General features: G+C 39.1%; 1 protein-coding gene across 2 annotated transcripts in view; it reads left to right on the top strand.

The window, feature by feature from the left end:
* Positions 1-661: 661 nt before the first annotated feature.
* Positions 662-22,958, top strand: part of prkg1a (protein kinase cGMP-dependent 1a) — a 66,796-nt gene continuing 44,499 nt past the window's right edge. The window contains exons 1-2 of one of the 2 annotated variants that reach the window (XM_017724411.2): positions 662-1,198; positions 16,183-16,349. In XM_017724411.2, coding sequence (XP_017579900.1) covers positions 942-1,198; positions 16,183-16,349 — 424 coding nt within the window. In that variant the 5' untranslated portion in view covers positions 662-941. Of the gene's footprint in view, positions 1,199-7,604; positions 8,108-16,182; positions 16,350-22,958 lie in introns of those variants that run through there. The other variant, XM_017724402.2, reaches the window with a different exon arrangement.

Here is a 22,958-nt window from a genome sequence, read left to right as displayed (position 1 = left end):
TCTATCTATCTATCTATCTATCTATCTATCTATCTATCTATCTATCTATCTGTCTGTCTGTCTGTCTGTCTATCTACCTACCTACACACAAACTCTCTCTCCCCGTGTGCAGTGACTAAGAGGAGAATGAGGGATCAGAGATGTGATGTGGCTCGGTTGACTGAACACAGTTTCGCAATTCTACTGAACGTCTCAGGCTCGTCTAAACGCAGAACGAGCTCAGAGAGCACAGCCTTCACTCCACGGCGCTTTCATTATGCAGACATCAGCTCAGCCCCTCATTTTCTCCTGTCCAAAGAAGTTCATTCCTGATGCTTTCTTTGCACAGAGCTGTGTACAAACTTCTGTAGTCCACACCCGCCACCAAATTTTAGCCACAGTTTGTAAGTCACAGCGACTTGTACTCAACTACGTCATCCACCTGATCACGTGACACGCGAGTGCTGAATTTTGTTAGTCGTGAGGATCTGGAGTGGGATCTTCAGCGGACGCGGATGTTTTTCAGGGATGAGTGGGTGGTCAGAGGAGCAGCAGTGACCCACCCCCCCCCCCCCCCCCCCACACACACACACACACACACGCACATACACATATACACACACAGACATACACACACACACACACACACGCACACACACACACTTCTCTGTCCGTGTCCGTGCAGCAGGCTGGCAGTGACGGGGCGGAAAGAGGAGCTGGAAGTGCTCTCTGGATGAGAGAGAGCTCATCTCCAGCTCTTGGGAGGCTCCTCCGCCCTCTCTCTCTCTCTCTCTCTCCTGACGAGTCGAGCCTAAACACGTGCAATTAACACACCACAGCTGCGATCCGAACCTGCATTCCAAACAAAAAACCCTCCTTTGTCGACCCTCTCCAGCGTGACGGTGGGTGGTGACGCGCGGATTTTATCCCGGGCGGTAAAGTTTGTTCGGCGCGGCTCGAGCATGAGCGAGCTGGATGAAGACTTCGCCAAGCTGCTGCTGCTGAAGGAGGAGAGGATACGGGACTTGGAGCGGCGCCTGGCGGAGCGCGAGGACGAGCTGCACGAGCTCAAGCGCAAGCTGCACAAGTGCCAGTCGGTGCTGCCGAGCGCGCCCGTACTGGGCCCGCGGACACGGCGCGCGCAGGGCATTTCCGCTGAGCCCTCAACGCCCCGGGACGTGGCCAAACAAACGTTTCGCAAACATCACAAGTCAGACAGGTGAGGAGCTGTTCATCTTTACCACGGAGGACTCCTGTCTTAGAGTGGAGGTTTATCCTGAGAGGTCAGTTTATCAACGTTGGAGGTCAGTTTATCTTCACGGGAGGTCAGTTTTGTCATCATTGGGGTCAGTTTTATCATCGTTGGAGGTCAGTTTATCATCATTGGAGGCCAGTTTATAATCATTCGGGTCAGTTTATTAGCGTTGGAAGCCAGTTTTGTTATGATTGGTGATCAGTTTATTATCATTGCGGTCAGTTCCCTGCTGAAAATCCCCATTGAAACCATTAAGCGTTTCTGATAGTTGTGTAATGTGTTTTGGCTTTTTTAATGGGTTGACATCACAATATCAAGGATCCTAATGGTTTAACATGTGACCAGTTGCTGATTCTAAACCCATTTGATGGTTTCCTAATGGGACCTAAAGGTGTTCTACAGGAATCTAGTGATCTCTATTGAAAACAATTAGGCTAATGCCTTTTAGAAACCAAAACCATTAGGTTTTCTACCAATAGGTTTTTCACTGTGGGAGGTCGGTGTATTGTCATTGGAAGTCAGTCTATCAGAATTTAGGATCAGTTTAAGGTAGATTAGGTTAGGTTAGTTTATCTTTATTGTAACTCTTGTATGGAGCACTAATTTATGACTGTTAAATGACTGTGACTGAAATCCTGCATGTTTGGCACTTTTAAAAATCGTTCCGTAGACTAGAGTGAGATATTATGGGTCATCGGATAGTTCATGTGAGGTACTGTTCATTACAATTTTTGAAGCTTAGGCAGTGAAATGTGGTCGTAAGGTCCTTCTAACTGAGGCAAGGCCCGTAGGTGGTCCAATCAAATTATACTCATAATGATTAGTCTGAAATTTAATTAAGGAGTGTTTTTATCATTAAGGCCCCATGTTAGCTTGTGTGATACTGACCCATATGACCTACACACACTGTCCTGTAGGATATGATGACATAACAGCTGAAGTAAGTTTAGTGTCTGGAAACTCCAAACAGCACTATAAGATCTGAAGCTCGATCGCTGACAGCTCGTGCTCCGTGTTGAAGAGATGGATGGGGATGCGGGCGGGAGGAGGAGCTCATGGTTATGGTCAGAGGAAGAAGGAGAGAGAGAGAGAGAGGGAGAGAGAGAGTTCGGGATTGATCCACTCCATCAGCGCGCTCCCAGCGGGCGGCCAGCACAGGAAGTTTCGTACATTATCGGCTTTTAGGGTTTAGAGCCTGTCTGAGGATATTTAATACGCCATTAGAAAGTGCTGCGGTGGACCATATGTCGCCACGCCTCCGCCCCTATACGCCCCTGACTCTCCTTAGCACGCGGGATGGTCTGAGCTTGTGCGATTGAACTTTTTATGCTCACCCTTTTAATGAAAAAAGTAAGGTTTTACAGTGTTTCTGAGTGTTCAGCTGACGCTGCTGTTGTGAAGGAAAGTGCCTGTGATGTGTGGTTTCATAAGTGGTAAACTGCTCTCTCTGCTACTCTTCAGTTATTGTCACAATGCTAATGCTCCTCACAGCTGCAACTTCATCCAAATTAGGTTTTATTTCTGAGAGTCTAGTTTTTGACTACAGGCCACTTCGGAAACTACACACTTCTTCTTCACTATACTAGGTCTGCCCCCACTTAAGAGGCCTAGCAGAGTAGGTAGCATATTTGTGAAAGTGAAGAAAGTCTTGAATTTGTAGTACTTACATTGCAGAGCTACACAGGCAAAGGCCTTTCTCCCTGAGAAACGGTGACATAATGGTTATTTAATGCTCCAGAGACCTCCTGCAGGGCCCTGAGTGCGAGCCCCAATTCTGGCCAATGATACAGAGTCCACCACAAGATGGCAGCAGCCCCACATATTACTGGCTCTGATCACTCCAACCAGCAGTTTGTCACTCGGGTTGTTGGTACCTCAGATGTTACACTCACTAGCAGACTTCGTTTCCTGTCTACTTTACTTTCTTTGGCCTCATTTGTAACCCAGTTGATACATAGGGAGAGCTGGGGAATCCCATGGGACTCCCCCACAACAAAATCAGAGAAAACAGATAGGAAAATAAGTCTTTCAGCTGTTCACACTCAGCCTGAATGTCTAATTCAGGCTCCAGAGCATGGAACATAAATACCTTATGGTCACCCAAAGGCCAATCAAAGTTCACATACACCTGTAATATTGGGTGAGGATGAAATGCTGAATCATCCTTAATATGGTACTGTCCAGGAATACTTGCAGAACGTTATTCCAAAATACCACCACACCTAACAACATGTATCATGAGAATAGAACATTCTTGAAAGTGATCTATAATGTGTTTTGAAACAAACCCTTTCATGAGGTTTGGATTAAGAGACACTGTCCCTGGTGTCATCTTCATGAAATGTGCATCTCAATATCACACACACACACACACACACACACACACACACACACACACACACACACACACACACACACACACACACACACAAACACACACACACACACACACACACACCCCACTTATTCATAGACTGTAAGACATTGTAGAAGCGTGCTGGAGAGTTGTCCTGTTCATGCTGCTCAAAGCAACAGAACTAACATTAGCTCCTTGGCTAACAATTTGTCAGAGTCAGCCAAGTATGGTAACTAGAGGGCACTGGCTCTCTGTGATGCCACTAAGGTATACAGGGCACATCAAATACATTGCCAGAAACAATAATTAAAATCAGTGTTTTACACAAAGTGTCTAGTCGCCAGTGTCTAACAGTCTGAGCGATGTATTATACAGATACTGATCTGCAAGGTGTGTAAATAGATTTGAAGCAACAGATTTTATGGAAACCAACAATTTAAATATTTTTATTTTATTGTTTTTGGCTTCTGGCAACATTTTAGTGCCCCTGCACATTGTCACCCATATGAAAGATCCAGTCATGCCCTTTGTTTGCTTCAATGTATGGCCCAAAATAGCTGCTTTTTTTTAAAAACAGTTCTAAACTTGACAAGACCAACCAACTATTGTTCAAACACCAATGGATGTTTGAAATACAGCTGTGAACGTGCTAAAAAAGTGGAGGAAAGGGTGATGATAAATATAGTAAGTGTAGTGAACATGTCCTTAAAATAACCCATTGTTTTCAATAGAATAGAATAGAATACTTTATTGTCCAATTTGTTTACATTTCAAATAAGTGAAATGTAACTCAACCTCTATATAAAAGCAGCAACAACAACATGCTCGTTACAAATATGGGGTGAGGAAAAAAGCACATTACAACCTGAGTTGTATTAAAACACAGTACAGGTGCTAATGATGTGTGGAGAGATATTGGCTGTAGCCCTATCAGTCTACTTTACATTTAATTAAGAAATTAGTCAATTAATTAAGTAATACCAAAAAGTTTGATGGATAAATGCTGCTAGTAGCCTAATGGAAACTCAGACCTAAAGCCTAAACCTAACCTAAATATATGATCTGGGCCATCATTTCAAAATTAGAAGTATTCTGTATAAATTACATAAGTACTATTGTGACCCATAAACAAGAAGCATTTTATGTCACATTCCTATCTAGCCTAGAGATGGTTGCTGTGGATGTCCATTTTTGCTGTGTGCAGTTTTTATATTTTAAAAGCCGTTGGTTGTTCTTAATTCCAGTGCTAGGAACGCTATATTCTGCACTCTGGTGATTTCCCTGGTTTAACACACTAACAATCTGTCACCCTTTCAGGAGCTGAGCCATATGTGATAAAGCAGGGGAAGCACAAAAAATACACAGTATAGTTTATGGGAATGGGATTGAGAAAAAATGCCCTGTCACCTGAGTCACAGCTGCAAACGATATTTTTGGCTCATTTGATGCATTTCACCTCGTCCTTTTGAGCTATAGGCCATACAGAATTGCTGAGCACTTCAACACGCTCAGAGGAGAACATTAAGGGCTTAACTGTTTCACATAACCACATAGATGAAGCAACTGGCTGATAGTTGCTTAGCAACAAGGAAAAGAGAAACTCCATCCAACCATCATTCATTCCCAGCGAGAACTCAGACAACCCAAGGTGCTATCCGACAAAGGCCTCGCTAATGGAGATGTTGATGCTTGTCCACTTGTCAGTGATTCAGGGGTCAGAGACAGAATGCCGGCTGTTAGCCTGTGGCACCAGAGAACAGCAGTGCTCATCGTGTTACAGCAGATCCCCTTACCATCGATCCATAGAGGAAGAGCCATGCAGGAAGAGTTTATAGAGGTGAAATTTAAAGCCTGTCTCAGAGAGAGGTCCTTTCAAGGGCAGAGAGAGAGAGAGAGAGAGAGAGAGAGAGAGAAGGAGAAGACAAGAGAAGCAAAGTAATCTTCTAAATACACATTTGAGGATTTGGCTAAAAGAGTCCATACGAAACCAGTCACATTTGGCTAGTTTTAGAAGTTGTTTTCTTTTTTTAAAGTCTGATCTCTTCCCCCAAATAAGGGTATTAGGGACAGGTATGAAAACAGGGTCTAAAAAGAGTGCTTGAGTCTGGATGTTCTCTGCCATGAAAAGTTTTTTTTATAGCTTTCAACGTGAAGCCTCAGATAAGAGTCATAGTTTTCAAACACATAGCAACTTTACTGCTAATACTCCCTGAAGCTCTGCGTATACCTGTATAAAAACTAAACTAAACAGCAGTTACATAACAACTACCATGGACCACCACCTAGCGAACAGTCATAAACCCAGACCTACAGTAACAGCCACATAACTCTTAGGCCTGGTTTCTCGGACGTGCATTAAACTTTATTTTAGATTAAACTGCAAAGGCAGTAGTATCATCATTAAACACATTGCTAAGGCTCAGGTTTATTATGGGACTTGGAAACCCATATATGCTGAATAGAACTGTAGATGTACATTCATGTGGGAAAAAGTAATTTTTTTTATTCCTATTGAAATAGATGCTTGGGGAGAAAAAGGAGAAAATCAAACAGAATCCCTGAAAGCATTTCAATAGGCTACTCTTTACCTCTAGCAGGGCATGAGGCATGATGAAAGGGAAAATATTACATCATATCACTTACTGTACAGATTAGAGACAGTTCTTACTTGGTTTGTTGGTTTGAATAAATAATATAGCAATTCTCAGTCTTACTCCTGGGGAATTATGCTCTGTATGTTTTTGTGTTTTCAGAAAACGTTGAATTTTTTTTTGTTCTTAAAAAGAGGACACTAGTAGCGGAAAGGCTGCACAGGGCAGATTGTAGAAAGCAATTGTTAACATGAAAGCAAAGCCAAATTCTGGCCATTTTAGGGAATTTAATCATGGTTGCATTTTTAGGTCCCCAGAGGAGGACAGGTTTCCCTACTTCAGCACTGCAGGATTTAATTTAGACCTGCCACGAGTCAGATATGTTACAGCAATGAAAACACATGAGATGACCAGGACCAGGACTGAGAATCACTGGAGCAATCTATGTTGGTATTTGTAAAGACATAAAAAAATTTCTCAATTTTTTTCTGTTTTAACAGAAACTTGATGAGTGGACCAGTAGAAATGCTCCAAAATACTTAGAATTAAATTTCTTTACATTAACTTACATTAAATATCCGGTAAAGTTGCTGTTTTAGAGAATTTCTGTTAGGACATCGACGATGTGCTTTAAAACCAAAAAAAAACACTGCTCCTGTAGTCGTACTTAAGCCCAATGAGTTCAAACACCAGAGGGCGCCATTTGGCTTTACTTCTTGAGACACTACACATCAATATTTCACTATTCCAATATCCCCAGATCCCTAAACAGGATCTCCCCCAGCCCACCTGGAAACTGATTTAATTTAAATGAATACATTTTGTACCATCTTAAAAATACCGATCCCATTCCATAATTTCAGTTTCATCCCTTTAAAATCCGGAGATGCTCTTTACTTCGAATGCCTTTTGGAAACCCGTTGAAACTTGTGGCTCAGGTCAATGTAGTCAGACTGATAACCACACAAAGCTCAGTTACGGTGCCTAGAAAACACATGTTGGCAAGTGAACTCACTAATGTGAATTACAAGTGATCACGACAGATTTTACACTACTAAGCTACACGTGAAAATATGTGGAAAATGCCACACATGACTCGACTTGTCAACCCGTGATTATCCTCATGTCTCGTGGTTTGTCTGTACGGTCGAACATGTTGAATATTTCATTTTTGACAATCAGCTGAGAAAAAATAAACTAACACATTCCGTTATTGGTTGTTTTTCTCATTATGAGTAACGCTTTTAATTTAGTGTAATCGTTGCGGTTGCAAGGCGCTCAGTATGCCAGCGTCAGTACGCGCAGAGAGAACGCCTGAAACTGTTCAGCCTTCGGCGCGTCTCGCTCGGTGGGAATCCTGCGCGCTCTGACGCACGCGAGAAAGAGCGGGAATCTCTACATTCTCCTGCACGCGGAGTCCGAGCGGAGCGCCCGATACGTCACCAGCAACGGCACAGGGCGGCTACAGGACGCCCTCGGATGATGAAACCTTCCGATTATTCCGTCGTTTGCCAGTTTTTCTGAGGAATAAGTGTGGTTTTCCTGTCAGAGTAAGCAAGGAATACTGGAGTGGCGTTAGCTGTGGGAAAGTTAGGCGAGTCGTGGCGAGAGCGGGTGAGCTATGGGGACTCTGCGGGACCTGCAGTACGCCTTACAGGAGAAGATCGAGGAGCTGAGGCAAAGAGACGCGCTCATCGACGAACTGGAGCTTGAACTGGACCAAAAGGACGAGCTCATTCAGAAACTCCAAAATGAGCTGGACAAGTACCGCTCGGTGATCCGCCCGGCCACACAGCAGGTCCAGAAACACACTGAACTGCAGGAGCAGCAGCGCACCAAGAGGCAGGCTATCTCCGCTGAGCCAACCGCCTTCGACATCCAGGAGCTCAGCCACGTTACTCTGCCCTTCTGCCCCAAGAGCGCGAAGTAGGTTTTGGTCAAGAAGCTCACGTTCTGTGTTTGTAGGGGTTTACGACCAGCTACCAAAGGGTACACACCATGGCTGAAGTGTAGTGAATTCAGTTCATCCTCTCTTCAGTAAATCATTGAGGGCACCACTTTATTGAATCATGAGTGAACTCAGCCAGTGAACTGAGAACTCAGTAAGAGTAACTAACCCTAAACAGCGTATTTAACAGCAGCAGTGCATCGACAGTGAAGCCTCCATTCTCATGCAGAGGGCTAGAGGCGAGTCTTTAGGCAGTTCGTTCACACAGGTGGGTACTGCAGTTACAGTGTGGAGTTATTTATGGGAGATGTCCAAAATATTTCTCTGAAAGTTTATACACGTCTACTTATCCAACCTTTCTTCTAAAAACGGTTGTATTAATTGAGACTTTGCCACACCCTCTCTGCTCTAGCCTCTACTCTTCTTGGGTGGCTATACACTAGATTCTGGGAAACTGCTGCACTGCAAAAAAAAGATAATAAAAAATAGAGGTTTTAACTTAAAAAGTTAGTGTCAGGGTTCCCTTAATATTATATATAACGGTATTTAATCATTATGATAAATTATGTCACAACATCCTTTATTCAGCATATCATGGATGTCGTCAGTATGAAACGTTGGAATCATTTTGCTCAGTTTGGGATAGCAGTTTTTAAATGCGCCCCTGGGTTTTTTATGCCAGTTCCAGCTTATCACAATATATAATGAAGCTTGAGTTCAATTTGATTGTATATTGTATGAATTGTATATTGCATATTGTGAAAGTGTCAGTACCATGATATTATACTTCTACTGTTTTGGCCACTCCTGTGTTCTTATTCTGCTAACTTAGTGCTCAAATGTCAGTAAAGAATTCTAAGGCAGCCTGAACACAAACTCAAAACAACAATGCAGTGAGGTATCGATGCATCAAGCCACGAGAGCATTAGTGATGTCTGATACAAAAGTTGGATGAGTAGTTCTGAATCACAAATCACACCGCAACTCATTCCACCTGATCACTCCAGAAAGCACGGTTCCACTATTCCACTACACAATCCGGGGGGGGGGGGGGGGGCATCCTGTCTAGCCAAGACTTGGCATTTGGTATAGTGACCATATTCTCATGTGCAACTGCTCCAGAGTGTCAGAGTTGGCATCTAAACTGGCATAGAAAACACATTTTATATGATATAGAAAAGCACTGCCAGTATATAATTAATTTAGTTATTTTTTATTATTATATTATTATGCTAAATACACACACACACACACATATAAGTGCACATGTAAGTGCAGTTCTGTTAAGAAATGCAGCTTGTCTGTTCCTGGTTGCCAGAAGGTTTGAATAAACCAAGCCTGCTTTGTTTAACGGACAGATCATTTGCTTATCAAAGCAGTGGCATGGAAATTGATGCTGTGTATCATTTCAGTGACGTATGCAGGTTACCAGGTTCTCCTACATGGCACACAAATTGGTTATCATCACATTTGAAGTTGGCTTAATTTGGATTTCATTCACAGCCATACTTATGTGTTACAAACCTGTTATCATCAAAATCATTGGGGTTGTGATGGGGTTTGAAAACTGTTGACAAAGGCATTTCTGTGCAAAATTGACCTCTCTAATTTAATTTGCATCCAAGTATAGCTGACAGTAGAAGTTTTGTCTTTTTGATATTTGCATGGTGCTGATCAGTGATCTGTTCTGTGTAGTCCTGCCCTGCCACATTTAACTAGCTAGCCTAATGGGTTAATCCTGATACTTGACATGAGTTAAGCATGCACAATTCAGTGAAATACCCGAATAATTTTCCTGTCTTTTTTCTTGTAATTTACACAGACATATTCAGAATATTGCAATTGAGAGTCATTGCAAAAGAGAGTGAAATAAAGGTTAGCTTTAGTAGCAGGTGACAGTGGACTAGATTGGGTCTATGATAGAAAGGATAAGGATGTTTCTAATCCTTCAATGAAAGCCCAGTTAGTTTATCTTAGGAAGAATGTGTGTGGTCTTTGTTATTTGTTGCAGAAACAGACATTTGTCTTTGTTGTACCTGTCTGTGCTTTACAGGGGGAAGCATTAATCTAGTGTGCTTTCCCCCTGTTTGGTTTTGGGGAGGTATGCTCTCTCTGCTTGGCCATCAGATGATTGATATAGAAGAGATCAAGAAGGACTTCTCTATCTGAGTAATTCTTATGTTAATCAACAAATTCTGTACTGTTTTTGTCCTTTATGTGATCTCTTTGCTTACAGTAAACAGATTTTAACATGTTACATTAAGCACATTTTATGCTATAGTAAGCATTATCCTAATGATGGCAGTTGAATAGAAATTTGATTAATTGAGTTTTAATGTTTTTGCAGCTCTTTGTAATTTTGAGTTTGGATAAAATCTTCAGTCAAATACTCACCATCAGTGTTATTACAAAGGTCTACTTACATTCACTGAACACTATGTGAGATCCACCTACCATATAGGCTAGGTGTACACATAGGTCTTGTCCATCTGTTCATGCAAAATTTGTCAGCCACACTTTACCCCCTTCAACTTTGGTCAGTTTCTGACCATGGGATGCTGTTGACCAGATGTGATTTGATTGGCAGACTGTTCTCAACAATGCAGTGATAGCAACCTGTTAGTGGTGTAGTATTGTGTGTAATACTGGTAAAAGTGTATCAGTCACAGTGTTGTTTCTGGGATCTTTACACAAGTCACTGTTACTGATAGGCTTACTGCTATAGTCAGAAACTGACCATTGACGAAAAGCTAAAGGTATTAGCATAAATTGTACATAGCAACGTACGGTAGACGATATATAACATTAAGACACTCTAAGGCATTTTTATGAAATACAATATATAGTGTCTCTGAGGTTTGTGAACAAGCTGGAGTAGACAAAATGCAGCAGATGCACTCATGCAAAAAGGTTATCAGTATGATTCTGCCCCTATCTGAGGCTTTGCTCATATCATGTCTGCAGAATTCATATCACACAGAACCTGGAATAAAATATATTTCTCTTACACTGATCAGCACCTAAAAAAAAGCTAGCACTTGCTTGCTGATGGATTTGGAACGAGACCAGCGTGACTACTGTGGGCATGCATCTGTAATACAGATGGATCAATAAAAATCCTCCATATAGCCCAGTTCTAAAATGTTTTCAATTATGTTCCTGTTTTTTCCAGCCATACTAATTGAGAATTGTTTCTGCAGTCTCATTTATTTTCACAGAGTAGAGCAGTTATGTTTTAAAATGGGGCTTTCTTAAGACAGATGTTTTTGTCTGGCTGGGTATGCCAATTTATCCCTGCCACAGGTGGAAAAATAATGAGATACATTCGCTCCATGATATCTGCTTATGAAATATAATTTGAGTACCTTGCTTAGTGCTCCTTTTGACAGGTAAGTATTTTTGCTTTAGTATTTAGACTTTGTTACCAGTTGTGATCACATAGCTCCTAACAATGCTTTTTCATTATACGAAGAAACTGAATGCGGAATAATTAAGATTGCAGTGTTATGATATATATCGTACTAGCACAATGGCCCTTATTTAACAAAGTTGTGTGTGGTCAATTCAGGAGGTAAAATGAGTACACACAAATTTCACCAAGGGTTATGATATTCATCACTTGCATCTTTAATATTTTTATGATTAAATTCACGTCTGGTAGGAGTGTGGGTAAATTTAACTATAATAGTGAATAATATAATAGTAATATCTGAAACAGTGCTTGATTTGCTGTTAACTAACCAAAACTTATCAATATCATGAATAATGCCAATAATAAGAATAAAAACATACATTAATAATCATTTTAATCATTTGTAAACATGGCAATTAAGTGCAAAAGTGTATGTACACATTTTATTAGAATACTGGTATAAACAATTGCTGCAAGTATTCTTTAACTGTTATATTTAAAGACATATTACACTGTTTTTGTTTTATATTACACACACCACCAAAAAATGTAAAAATCCAAAACACATCTACAACCCCAATTCCAATTAAGTTGGGACGTTGTGTAAAACATAAATAAAAACAGAATACGATGATTTGCAAATCCTTTTCAACCTATATTCAATTGAATACACTACAAAGACAAGATATTTAATGTTCAAATGGGTAACTTCAGCTGCTCAACAGTCCGGGGTCTCCGCTGTCGTATTTTGCGCTTCATAATGTGCCACACATTTTCAATGGGAGACCAGTCTAGTACCCGCACTCTTTTATTATGAAGCCACGCTGTTGTAACACGTGCAGAATGTGGCTTGGCATTGTCTTGCTGAAATAAGCAGGGACGTCCCTGAAAAAGACGTTGCTTGGATGGCAGGATATGTTGCTCCAAAACCTGCATGTACCTTTCAGCATTAATGGTGTCTTCACAGATGTGCAAGTTACCTATGCCATGGGCACTAACACACCCCCACACCATCAGAGATGCTGGCTTTTGAACAATCCGGACAGTCCTTTTCCTCTTTGGCCTGGAGGACACGACGTCCATGATTTCCAAAAACAATTTGAAATGTGGACTCGTCAGACCACAGGACACTTTTCCACTTTACGTCAGTATCTCAGATGAGCTCGGGGTTCTCTGGCGTTTCCGGGTGTTGTTGATATATGACTTTCGCTTTGCATGGCAGAGTTTTAACTTGCACTTGTAGATGGAGCGACAAACTGTGTTCACTGACAGTGGTTTTCTGAAGTGTTCCTGAGCCCATGTGGTAATATCCGTTACAGAATGATGTCGGATTTTAATGCAGTGCCGCCTCAGGGATCGAAGGTCATGGGCATTCAATGTTGGTTCCTAAATTGGAATCCCTAAATTCCTTGCAATTGCACGTTGAGAAACGTTGTTCTTAAACTGTTGGACTATTTGCTCATGCAGTTGTTCACAAAGTGGTGAACCTCGCCCCATCCTTGCTTGTGAAAAACTGAGCCTTTCAGGGATGCTCCCTTTATACCTAATCATGACACTCACCTATGTCCAATTAACCTGTTCACCTGTTGAATGTTCCAAACAAGTGTTTTTTGAGCATTCCTCAACTTTCCCATTCTTTTGTTGCCCCTTTCCCAACTTCTTTGGAACGTGTTGCAGGCATCAAATTCAAAATGAGTGAATATTTGCAAAAAACAATGAAGTTTATCCGTTTGAACATTAAATGTCTTTGTAGTGTATTCAATTGAATATAGGTTGAAAAGGATTTGAAAATCATCGTATTGTGTTTTATTTATGTTTTACACAAAGGCCCAACTTCATTGGAATTGGGGTTGTTGTACAGTGATACAGTGTTTAAATATTTTGTTGTAGGAAAATGATCATATTACACACTCCACAACCATTCTACCTTAAAAAATGAAGACATTTTGTTCATTTCATGTTTTATTCTTTATGGTCGTTGTAATTTATACCTTATAAAGTTTGGTTTGGTGCTTTCACTGCTCAACCTCATGCTTTGCCTGTGAGCACAGCCTTTGGCATACAAGTTGCTGGATGCTTTCTTCCTCCAGCAATATCTGAATTAATTGGGGCATGCTTCATGTAAATGACATGTAAATTATGTACTGGTAGGATGTCGCTTAATTTCATGCACTTAAGGTTTTTTGAATTCACATTGTACAAAGTTAATGAATTAGATTAAGTTGTTCACACGTCATTAAACCGGTCTTATCTATATTCCTTTTTCCATGGCTTTGATCAATAAAGGCCATTTTTCTTAAAACTGTCTTGCTCATCTCCTGTGTTCAGGGTGTAGTAAGATGGCCTTGTCTAAAATAACCATCCTGAACATCTCTAATGTCTTCTCTTGTGCTCTGTTTAAAGACTTTGTAGCTTTTTCTTTTCTCAGTCATTTTCTTTCACTTGTCACTGTCTCCGTTTCTTCTCTCTTTGACGCTCATTTTTTGTCCTTTTAAGGGAAGTATTCTTGGTCCTGTAGACCTGTAGGACATGAATCTTTTCTTACTAAAGGAAAGAAGTAAAAACCACAAGTCAAACACAGAGAGAAGTGTAGAACATATTAAGGAGGGCAGACCACTGGAAGCTCCAGGGCTCATTTGTTATAAATGAGGCCAGTACTGTGCTCCTCCTTTGGGTATAAATCTGCTAGCCTCCTTGACTATGCCTTCTGAGCAGCCTGCTCCCAAAGCTATACCACTAACACTACAGCTTCAAAGCCTTTAAACTAAGAGTTTAAATTTGTGCTGCAAGTACGCAAAGCTACAATTGGTCCTGTGAAATAAAACTGTCTACTGATATAGGCCCTAAGCCTCTTCACTTGGCTATCAAAGCTGGAAGTTCTTCATACATGCAAATCAGGACTTGCAAGAATGGACATACCATGCAAAACAATATGATGTTATATGCTAACAATATGACATTAACAATATGATGTCATATTATATTCATACACATAAGTACACATTTTACTGCGCACCAGGACAAAAGAAATGAATAGGAATAGAATAAAAGAAGTAGTTCTCAATAGTGATCAATAACAGAAACAGAATTTACAAAGGAGAACACAAAAATAATGCAAGCATGTAAATACAGTTTTTTATGTGTCATTGTATTGTGTGCATCATTGAAAACTGAATTTTGAAACACTGCTGTATTAAACTACTTAATCAGTTCAATAGTTAGTACAATAATATTAGTTCAATATATTATTACTTATTTGTTATCAGAAATTATATGTATTCCATATCGTATCATATTGTTCTTTACGTATTTCAATTTGAAGCACAGTGTAGAGTTGATGCACCCTGTATGACCACAGTTGAACTAACTGTACAACTGTCTACATGGTGGTTCTGAGTGGAAGAACCACCAAAAGGAAGAATGTAAGTCCTTGAAAAGGCACTGTTTGTCTTCATGGCGAAGCACGCCCATGGAATGTAAACAGTATGCGGTGAATGGGAGAGTTTGTGTGTGTTTCAGCAGCTAAATCTGACGTCTGGCTGATGTCCAGGACTGTCCGACCTTGTTTTATTGAGTCATAAATGAGACTTTGTGAAAAATGATGTCACATTGACAAGAACTTACAGAAATCATCTGACAGCAGAAATGGAATTCAGTCAGTGCTGCATAATTCTGACTTCTTGCAGAGAGGAGTGTATATGTGTTAGCTGTATTCAATACTATGTAAACACAGGGCACATGATCTATTAAATGCTTTTTTCCTTCATGTGTTTTTCCTTCATGTTATGCTGCAATATTGTGACTAGCATCTTATTGCTGCTAATATCACTTCTACCAGTGATTACTAGAGGTTTGGTAAATGAACTAAAGCATATAAATTATATATTTTTTATGTCTGCATGTGAATAGTGTAATTTTGTGGGAAGGAATTTGGAGTATCTACAGCCTTCATTTTAGCAAACATAGTTCTGTGTTGGGTTTATCCAGTTTTTGTATGTACTTTGCAAACAATGCTTTTTATTTTTTATTTTAGTCTGTTTTCTTGTATTATTTTTCTTATCTAATCATCATTTTCATGTCTAATCTTCCATCCACACCAGTCTTCACAGCTTAATGTGATGTGAAAGTCGTGCAGAAGAGGGTTTTAAAGGGTAGCTATTTTGCTGTGAGGTGATATGCAATCCAAAATAAAGAAAATCACATCTCTGATGATCACATATTAAAGGAAGAATATGTCTGTTGCGGTTTCCTGAATTGAAAGGTTACATTGCATATTCATTATCTGAGATCTGTTTTTTTACATGTCTTGTAGGCTTGTGTTGATGACTGTACTGTGAAAAAAAAGGTGTCTCTATGTGTGTGGATTTTTTTCATTTTAAAGGTGATGGAAATTTGTACCAGTCCACATGTTCTCTATGTCCTGAGGATTTCTGATATGTGTTTGAAGTTCTTCTCCCCTTTAAATTTTATTCACATTTCATTTGTTTTCTGTGTGTCTGTCTCTTTGCCTTGGCTTCATTTTTATTGGCTTGTGCCAAAGGCACAGTATGACCAAAGATGAGTTGAGTGACAAACTTGATTTGTAAAGCTTGACTGAAAGACTTGGTCTACGTTGCCTCATTTTAATTTCTTTCCACACAGGTCCAAGGAGTTGATCAAAGAGGCAATCTTGGACAATGACTTCATGAAGAACCTGGAGCTATCTCAGATCCAGGAGATCGTGGACTGCATGTACCCTGTGGAGTATGGCAAGGACAGCTGCATCATTAAAGAGGGTGATGTTGGCTCCCTTGTCTATGTCATGGAAGGTGAGTGACAGGGATAAATTGACTGTTTATTTATATACAAAACAAATACACAGATGATGATTTGCGATATAGTTTTGTGTATTTCTTTAGATTTATTATTGTGGGAAGTAGATAGATAGACACTTTATTTATAAGTTACACTCAGATACACCATACTCATGCTTGAAGCTTTCTGTGCAGCCCCAGGCAATCGATTCTCATCTGTATGATTGCGACAGCAACATGACTTTTTAATGGATCCAATCAGAGTGTGTGAGTTCTCTGCTGACCTGAGAAATTGGAAAAAAAGACACAAACTGTTTTCCCATAGATCAATACTGCTTCACCATCTACTTTCCAAACTCAAATTATGAAATCTTTGAATGACTTTGATGTATTCTAAAATCAAGTATGGAATCGCTATACTGGCGAATGATTTCTCTCCACTCTGCCTCAGTGGATTGTGTTTGTACTCGTCTATAAGAAGGCAGGTGAATTTTATCTGGGAGAGTAGATGGAAGAAGCACAAGTTGATGATTCTAAGGGTGAGAGCATTCCTTGTTCCTTCTCTTTGTGGTCTAGTAGAAAAGTAAGCATGCTTAGTTGGATTTAAAGGATTTGCTTGGTTTGTGCCTCAGGGTTTTTTGCCGCCTGTCTGATATGAATTGGACACTTCCCTAATTTGTCAGAAGTTTAAAACAAGCCAATTAGAAAGAGAGAGAGAGAGTGAAATGACATTTTGTTGCTCAGAGAGAAAAAGACAGGTGCCGAGAGAATGGCATTAATATATTTGAAAGACAGATAAATTTGGTTGAAGTCTAGAAGGACACACAATTTAAGTCAGTTTTATTTAGTGGAATTAGGCTGCAGCACAAGACACATCACATGGGAAACACTGCAAATTGTATACCCAACCAGGGTTTAGAGAAAAAGTGGACAAGTAGGCCTACAAGAGATTGAAAAGGAGATGGAGAAAAATGAAGAGAGACTGGAAAGAGAGGGAAAAAAGAATCTGGGGATTGTCACTAAGAAAGAAAAATGTTTTTCTCTACTGGTCTGAATTATTAAGCATTAGCAGCGGATAGGAAAATACACCGTAGATTCATTCTGTGGCCAAGGCATACAGACGTTTTTGAAAGCTTCTGTTTATGTACTGTGTGCATGTTTACCTGTCCAATCATCTAGACAGAATAACAATAATTGTGCACTAAAATATGTTGATTAAAAGCCCTCACTGTTTCTGTGCTAGTTCACTTGTTAACAGGTCGTTATGCTCAAAAAGTTCTGCTTCAGCAAGCAGTCTGCTGAAAAACACCATATAACACTATGTAAACAATGTATTTAAGTACATAGTTAGTTACTCAGTCAGTTAGTTAGTTAGTTATTTGAAAAGCCCAGTACCCACTAGCCTGATATTTACACACCAGATTCAGCTTCAGACTTTTGATTGCTAGTTCTGGTGGGTATTTTGTTCTCTAAATAAGTCTCAGGTTAATCCAATGCAGTGCATACAGAGTTGTACACTACAGAAGGAAGGGCATGACAAGGATTGCACGGTAGGAAATATTTCAGCTCTGATAATTGGCATGGCCTTACTATAAGAGAGCCCAGACAGGAAATGCTGTCCTATTAATGTGCTTGAAATGTCATATTAATCTGTGCTAATGCTGCCATTCTAATTAGGTCCAATCTGAATAAATAAAGGCTCTGCTAATGACTTCAGATAATGTCAGCTACAGTATGAGATGATGGCCTGTGAATCAAATGCAGAGTTTCAGTGGATCCCTTTAGCCATTAAAACTACTGCCATCCAAATCTGCCCAGTTACTATGGCAGAGAGGGAGACAGAGGCAGACTACAGGCCGAGAGATGAGACAGTGTTAGCTCTGAATGCAGTTGTGAAATGCAAACACATGCTGAGCTTTTCCACAGAGGCTCCAAATTGTTCTTTTCTGCAGACGTTAGCTGCACACTCTGGAAGCTTGCTTGTGTTGTCTTTGGGGAGTTCAACTCTGTGTAGTCTGGAAAATAAACATCAAAGATGATCTTTCTACTGTCAGTTTTGTTTTTTTGTGAATAGCATATTTTTTTGTGTGATTCACTAAGACCGAAATGACATCATATTTAAAGTACTGTAGTTATTTTTGAGGGTATTTAGAGCCTGTGTTCATTATCACACTCTCCTTTCCTTGCTTTCAGTCATTAATAAGTAGTTTTGCTTTTAGTGGTTTGACCTTCATAGAAATTTAAGTAATGCTCAAATTGCTTTTCAGCAGTCTTGTGTAATGACCACAGTGAGACAAACAGGGACAATTATTGACAGTGCTGTCTTGGAATTAATATTCAGTTTCTTTGCTTTTTTTGGCTAGTCACTCAACCAAAGTAATCAGCTCAGATGAAATGAGAACAATATGTTTGCAAGACTGAGCTTGAGAAAACTCCATTTGGATGGTTAATATTGAATTGTGTTTTTTTTTTTTCACATGTAATTTTTTTAAAACAGGGTTTTTTAAAATTAACTATTGATTGCAAGTTTCCTGGAAAGACACTGCACTCCTAAGAAGCTAAAACACGGTTTTATTGAACACTATTGTATTCCTGCTCCTGTTTTATCCTTGGAAAAAGGATAAAACAGTTCTTGTTGATCATTCAGATCCATCTAGAAGTCATGAATAGGCCTCTTAAAAACAAAAGTTTAATTCTCAAGCAGCACTTAACTGTATGATAGGGAATATACGAAAGACTCCAGAGCAAGATATTTTGTTCCCTGACTCCAAGGGTCATAACTTCCTGTGTATGACTGAAAGAGGGGGCAGAGGTCATGCTGCTTATACATTATGACTTCCTGCTCTGGTGGAGGACAAGAGCTGTGGGACAACATGAGTTGAGATTGAAAACAACTGAGTGTTAGATCTGAAGACTGAATTTGACTTTCTGCTATCTAGTATGCAGACCTTATTTGGAGAAAAAACAAACAGTACTGAAAAACAGTACTTACCTCACAGAATGATTTCTAACAGCTGGTCTGCATTTCTCTTAGCAGGTACATATATACATGAGTTCATGAATGATGCTTATGGTCAAACAAGCTTGAACTTTTTGAATATAGGTTGAGAAACAGCTGTTATTTGTTATAAGGAATAGCTTTGAAGGGTGAGATTCCTTTAGTTAACTCCAAAAAACATGTAACTTTTTTGTTGAATAATTCTGGATATATTGACATAAATGTGGATATAACACGATTGTCCTGTTCTCATGTATATTCAAATTGAATATCTGATAGCTGTTCAAACATTCAGGTATACAGTGAACGTTGTGCTGCACATTTTTTTGCCATGCTTGAAAGTACCACTCTAATAGAACAATACTCACTTTGATGACCTCCCTTTGATATTTTTTGCCGTTTTGCATGTATAGTGGTTAGATGTTCAACAGGTTTGAACCTTGGTCTCAGCTATTAACTACCATCCACAAATGATAGAAAAAGTTCTTCTGTGTAATATAAAATACTAATGTACTAACATTTGGAATAATGGTGATTTGTAGTGTTCTTATTTTTCCTTTAGACAAGGCAAGGCAAGTTTATTTATGTAGCACCGTTCATGCACTGTTGTCATTCAAAGTACTTTACAAATAAGAAAATACAGAGCTGTTTAAAAAAGTAAATGAGAATAGAAGTTAAAAACATGTTTAAAACATGATTAAAATGATAGATTTAAAAGAGAAAATCATTACATTAAAATCAAATTAGAAATTTAAGTAGGACAAAAGATCAAACTAAAAATGAAAAGCTAGATTAGGATAAAAAGAATACCATTACATAGGAAAAGGGCCTAAAATGCTAACAGTGTTTTCAACTGCACTGAAAGCCTGTTAAGATAAGCATGTTTTAAGCCAGGATTTAAAAGTGTCCATTTAAGAGCAGTATAGTAGCTAAACACTGCGTCTCCATGTCTCGCCTTCACCCCTCGACAGGACTGAGTAGTTCCTAATTATTTGAGTTCTAGTCATCTCATATGTGAAATAAATATCCTGGTCCTGCACCACTGAGTAATATTTAGACCGGTAACAGTATCTAAGTCCATTCTGTAAAAGACTGGTAGCCAGTGTCAGGATTTGAGATTGGGGTGATGTGTTCCCTTCTTTTACTCCCAGTAAGACTCTGGCAGCTGCATTTTCAATCATCGGAAGCTGTTTGAATGTCTTTTTTTGGGAGTCCCATCCAGAGACCATTACAGTAATCAATCCTGCTATGAATAAAGGCATGGGTGAGTTTCTCCAGGTCTGCTTTAGTCAGAAAATCTCTGATCTTTGTTCATGTTCTTAAGGTGACAAAAGCTGATGTAGTACCTGCTTTGACACAAGTCATTAGTACACCAGGGTTACATACTAGTTCTTTAGATTTTAGGGTTCTTAAAATTTATTCCCAAATAAAATAATCTGTTTTATCTTTATTCAGTCGTACAAAATGTTTTATCCCATCCAGTTAGTGATGTGCCCAAGGCACATACAAAGTGAGTCAAGGGGACCATATTTTTTGGGCCAAGTAGATCTGAGTATCATCTACATAGCTATGGTAAGATATCCTGTAGTCTTGTAGTATTTGGTCAAGAGGCAGCATGTATAAATTGAATTGTGGCCCAAGAATTGCACCATGGGGAACACCACTGGTCACTGGCACTCTCTCAGAATTTTTCTTTTCAATTTCCACAAAGTAGTCCCTTCATTGCAGGTGTGAACTGAACTATTTTAGGAAAATTCCAATAAGCCCAACCAAGTCTCACCATGAGAATTTTATGGTCAGTTGTATCTGAAATGAAGTGAAGTGAAATGAAGTCACAGTATATGCTTATCTTGCAGTTGACCAGTTGACCTTTTCTATGACACTATCAGACATATTTGCTAGTAGAATTGCAGCTGAGATAACACAAGATGAGCAATTTGTTCATGTGCATGTGTGTAGGTGTGCAAGTATACATGTGTTTGTGTCTGAAATACATCACTTTAGTGTGTCTGTTAAAGGTGTACCACTTTCATTACAGCACTGAAAAAAATATTTTTGAAACAGTGTATCAAAATGGAAAACTTTCACTGATAGGCCACACCAGGCTAAATTCATAAAACAGCGCTATGCCACATGAAATGTACAGCACAATAAATAACACCTATTTGTAAAAAGTTACTGTTGTGGTGATTAACGTTCCAGTGTGTGCCAATAAAAATACCTATCAAAATGTCATGTGAAGCTACATTTGGATGCCAAAATTGACACAATGAAAGAAACAAAAACAATGAAACAAAGAAAAAGAAAATGTCAAAGAAAAGGCATCTAGATACTTCCAGGAGTCCCAGCACACGGGCAAACCATTTTCTTTTTGATCAAGATACAAAGTATTTTTTTTTTTTTATCAGAACATCTTAAAACATCTTCAGCTTTTAATTATAGGAATTGTATTTTACAAGATTTCATTTCTCACTAGTAAGAATTAAAGCCATTTTCAATTGCATTATAATGTCAATATTCACATGTGATCGTTTTTTTTCCACGCTATTGTACATTAAATTGACATGCTAAAAAATGAATTACCATTTTAGCCTTTACTTCCTTTTTTCCTGGAGGAATTTAATTTTAATGTAATGTAAAAAATGAGTAATTAGTAGATATAACATTTTGGCTAGAAAAAAAAAACATTTGGACATTTTAACTAGTAAACTTAAAATTAACCTTAAACTGCTTGCATTGAAATCAGTTTAAACATGCAGTTAAACTCTTAACTAGTCAAATTACTCTTTATTTATTTGGATCACAAGCTAAACCTACTTTCCATGCACAGGGGATTTGTGAAACATTAAAGGTGCTGTTTTAAATACAGTGCCAGTTGAAAGTGTGAGAGAAATCTGTTATAATAATAACACCTACATTGGCATTTCTTAAGGCAAAAGTGTGTGTGATACTCTCTGTACCAGGCATTTCAGTCCCACATACAGTAGTCACTGGTTTTCACTGGTAACAGTGGACGGTTTTCATAGATCTGTTTCTCATTTGTTACTCGGATACTAGTATCCATAGTATTCATCAGTTATTACTGGTTAATCTAAATACTTATGTCCACAATCAATATCCTGTATTGTGTATTTTTTATATAAAATTTAATTTTCTGTTCATATTGCTGTTGTTGTATTGTTGTTTTGCTAAAGCACACTAGATTCCTATTTTGAGACTTGATTGCTCTCAAGATTTCTTCATCTTGCTCTTAGGGAATTTTTTCCTCACCAGTGTTGACACTGGATTGTTTGTTTGGGACTTGGACCCAAATTTTCTGTAAAGCTGTGTTGTGACAGTGCCCAATGTAAAAATAACTATGTAAAGAAAACTTGATTGATTGATTGATTGATTGATTGATTGATTGATTGATTGATTGATTGATTGATTGATTGATTGATTGATTGCTTGGTTGATTGATTTAAAAAAATGTTCATGGCAATCAGATATTCTCCTCCTACATTAGCAGTCAGAAGGCTTGCCATGATGCTCCAAACACATCAAAACATGCATTTTAAATATATTGGGTAATCATATGAATGGATGTACACTGTATTGCCAGACGGAGAAGCATGATTCGTCACTCC

This window comes from Pygocentrus nattereri, chromosome 5 (genome assembly GCF_015220715.1).
Source record: "Pygocentrus nattereri isolate fPygNat1 chromosome 5, fPygNat1.pri, whole genome shotgun sequence".
Classification (NCBI taxonomy): Eukaryota; Metazoa; Chordata; class Actinopteri; order Characiformes; family Serrasalmidae; genus Pygocentrus; species Pygocentrus nattereri.
This window is presented reverse-complemented; position numbering and strand designations above follow the sequence as displayed.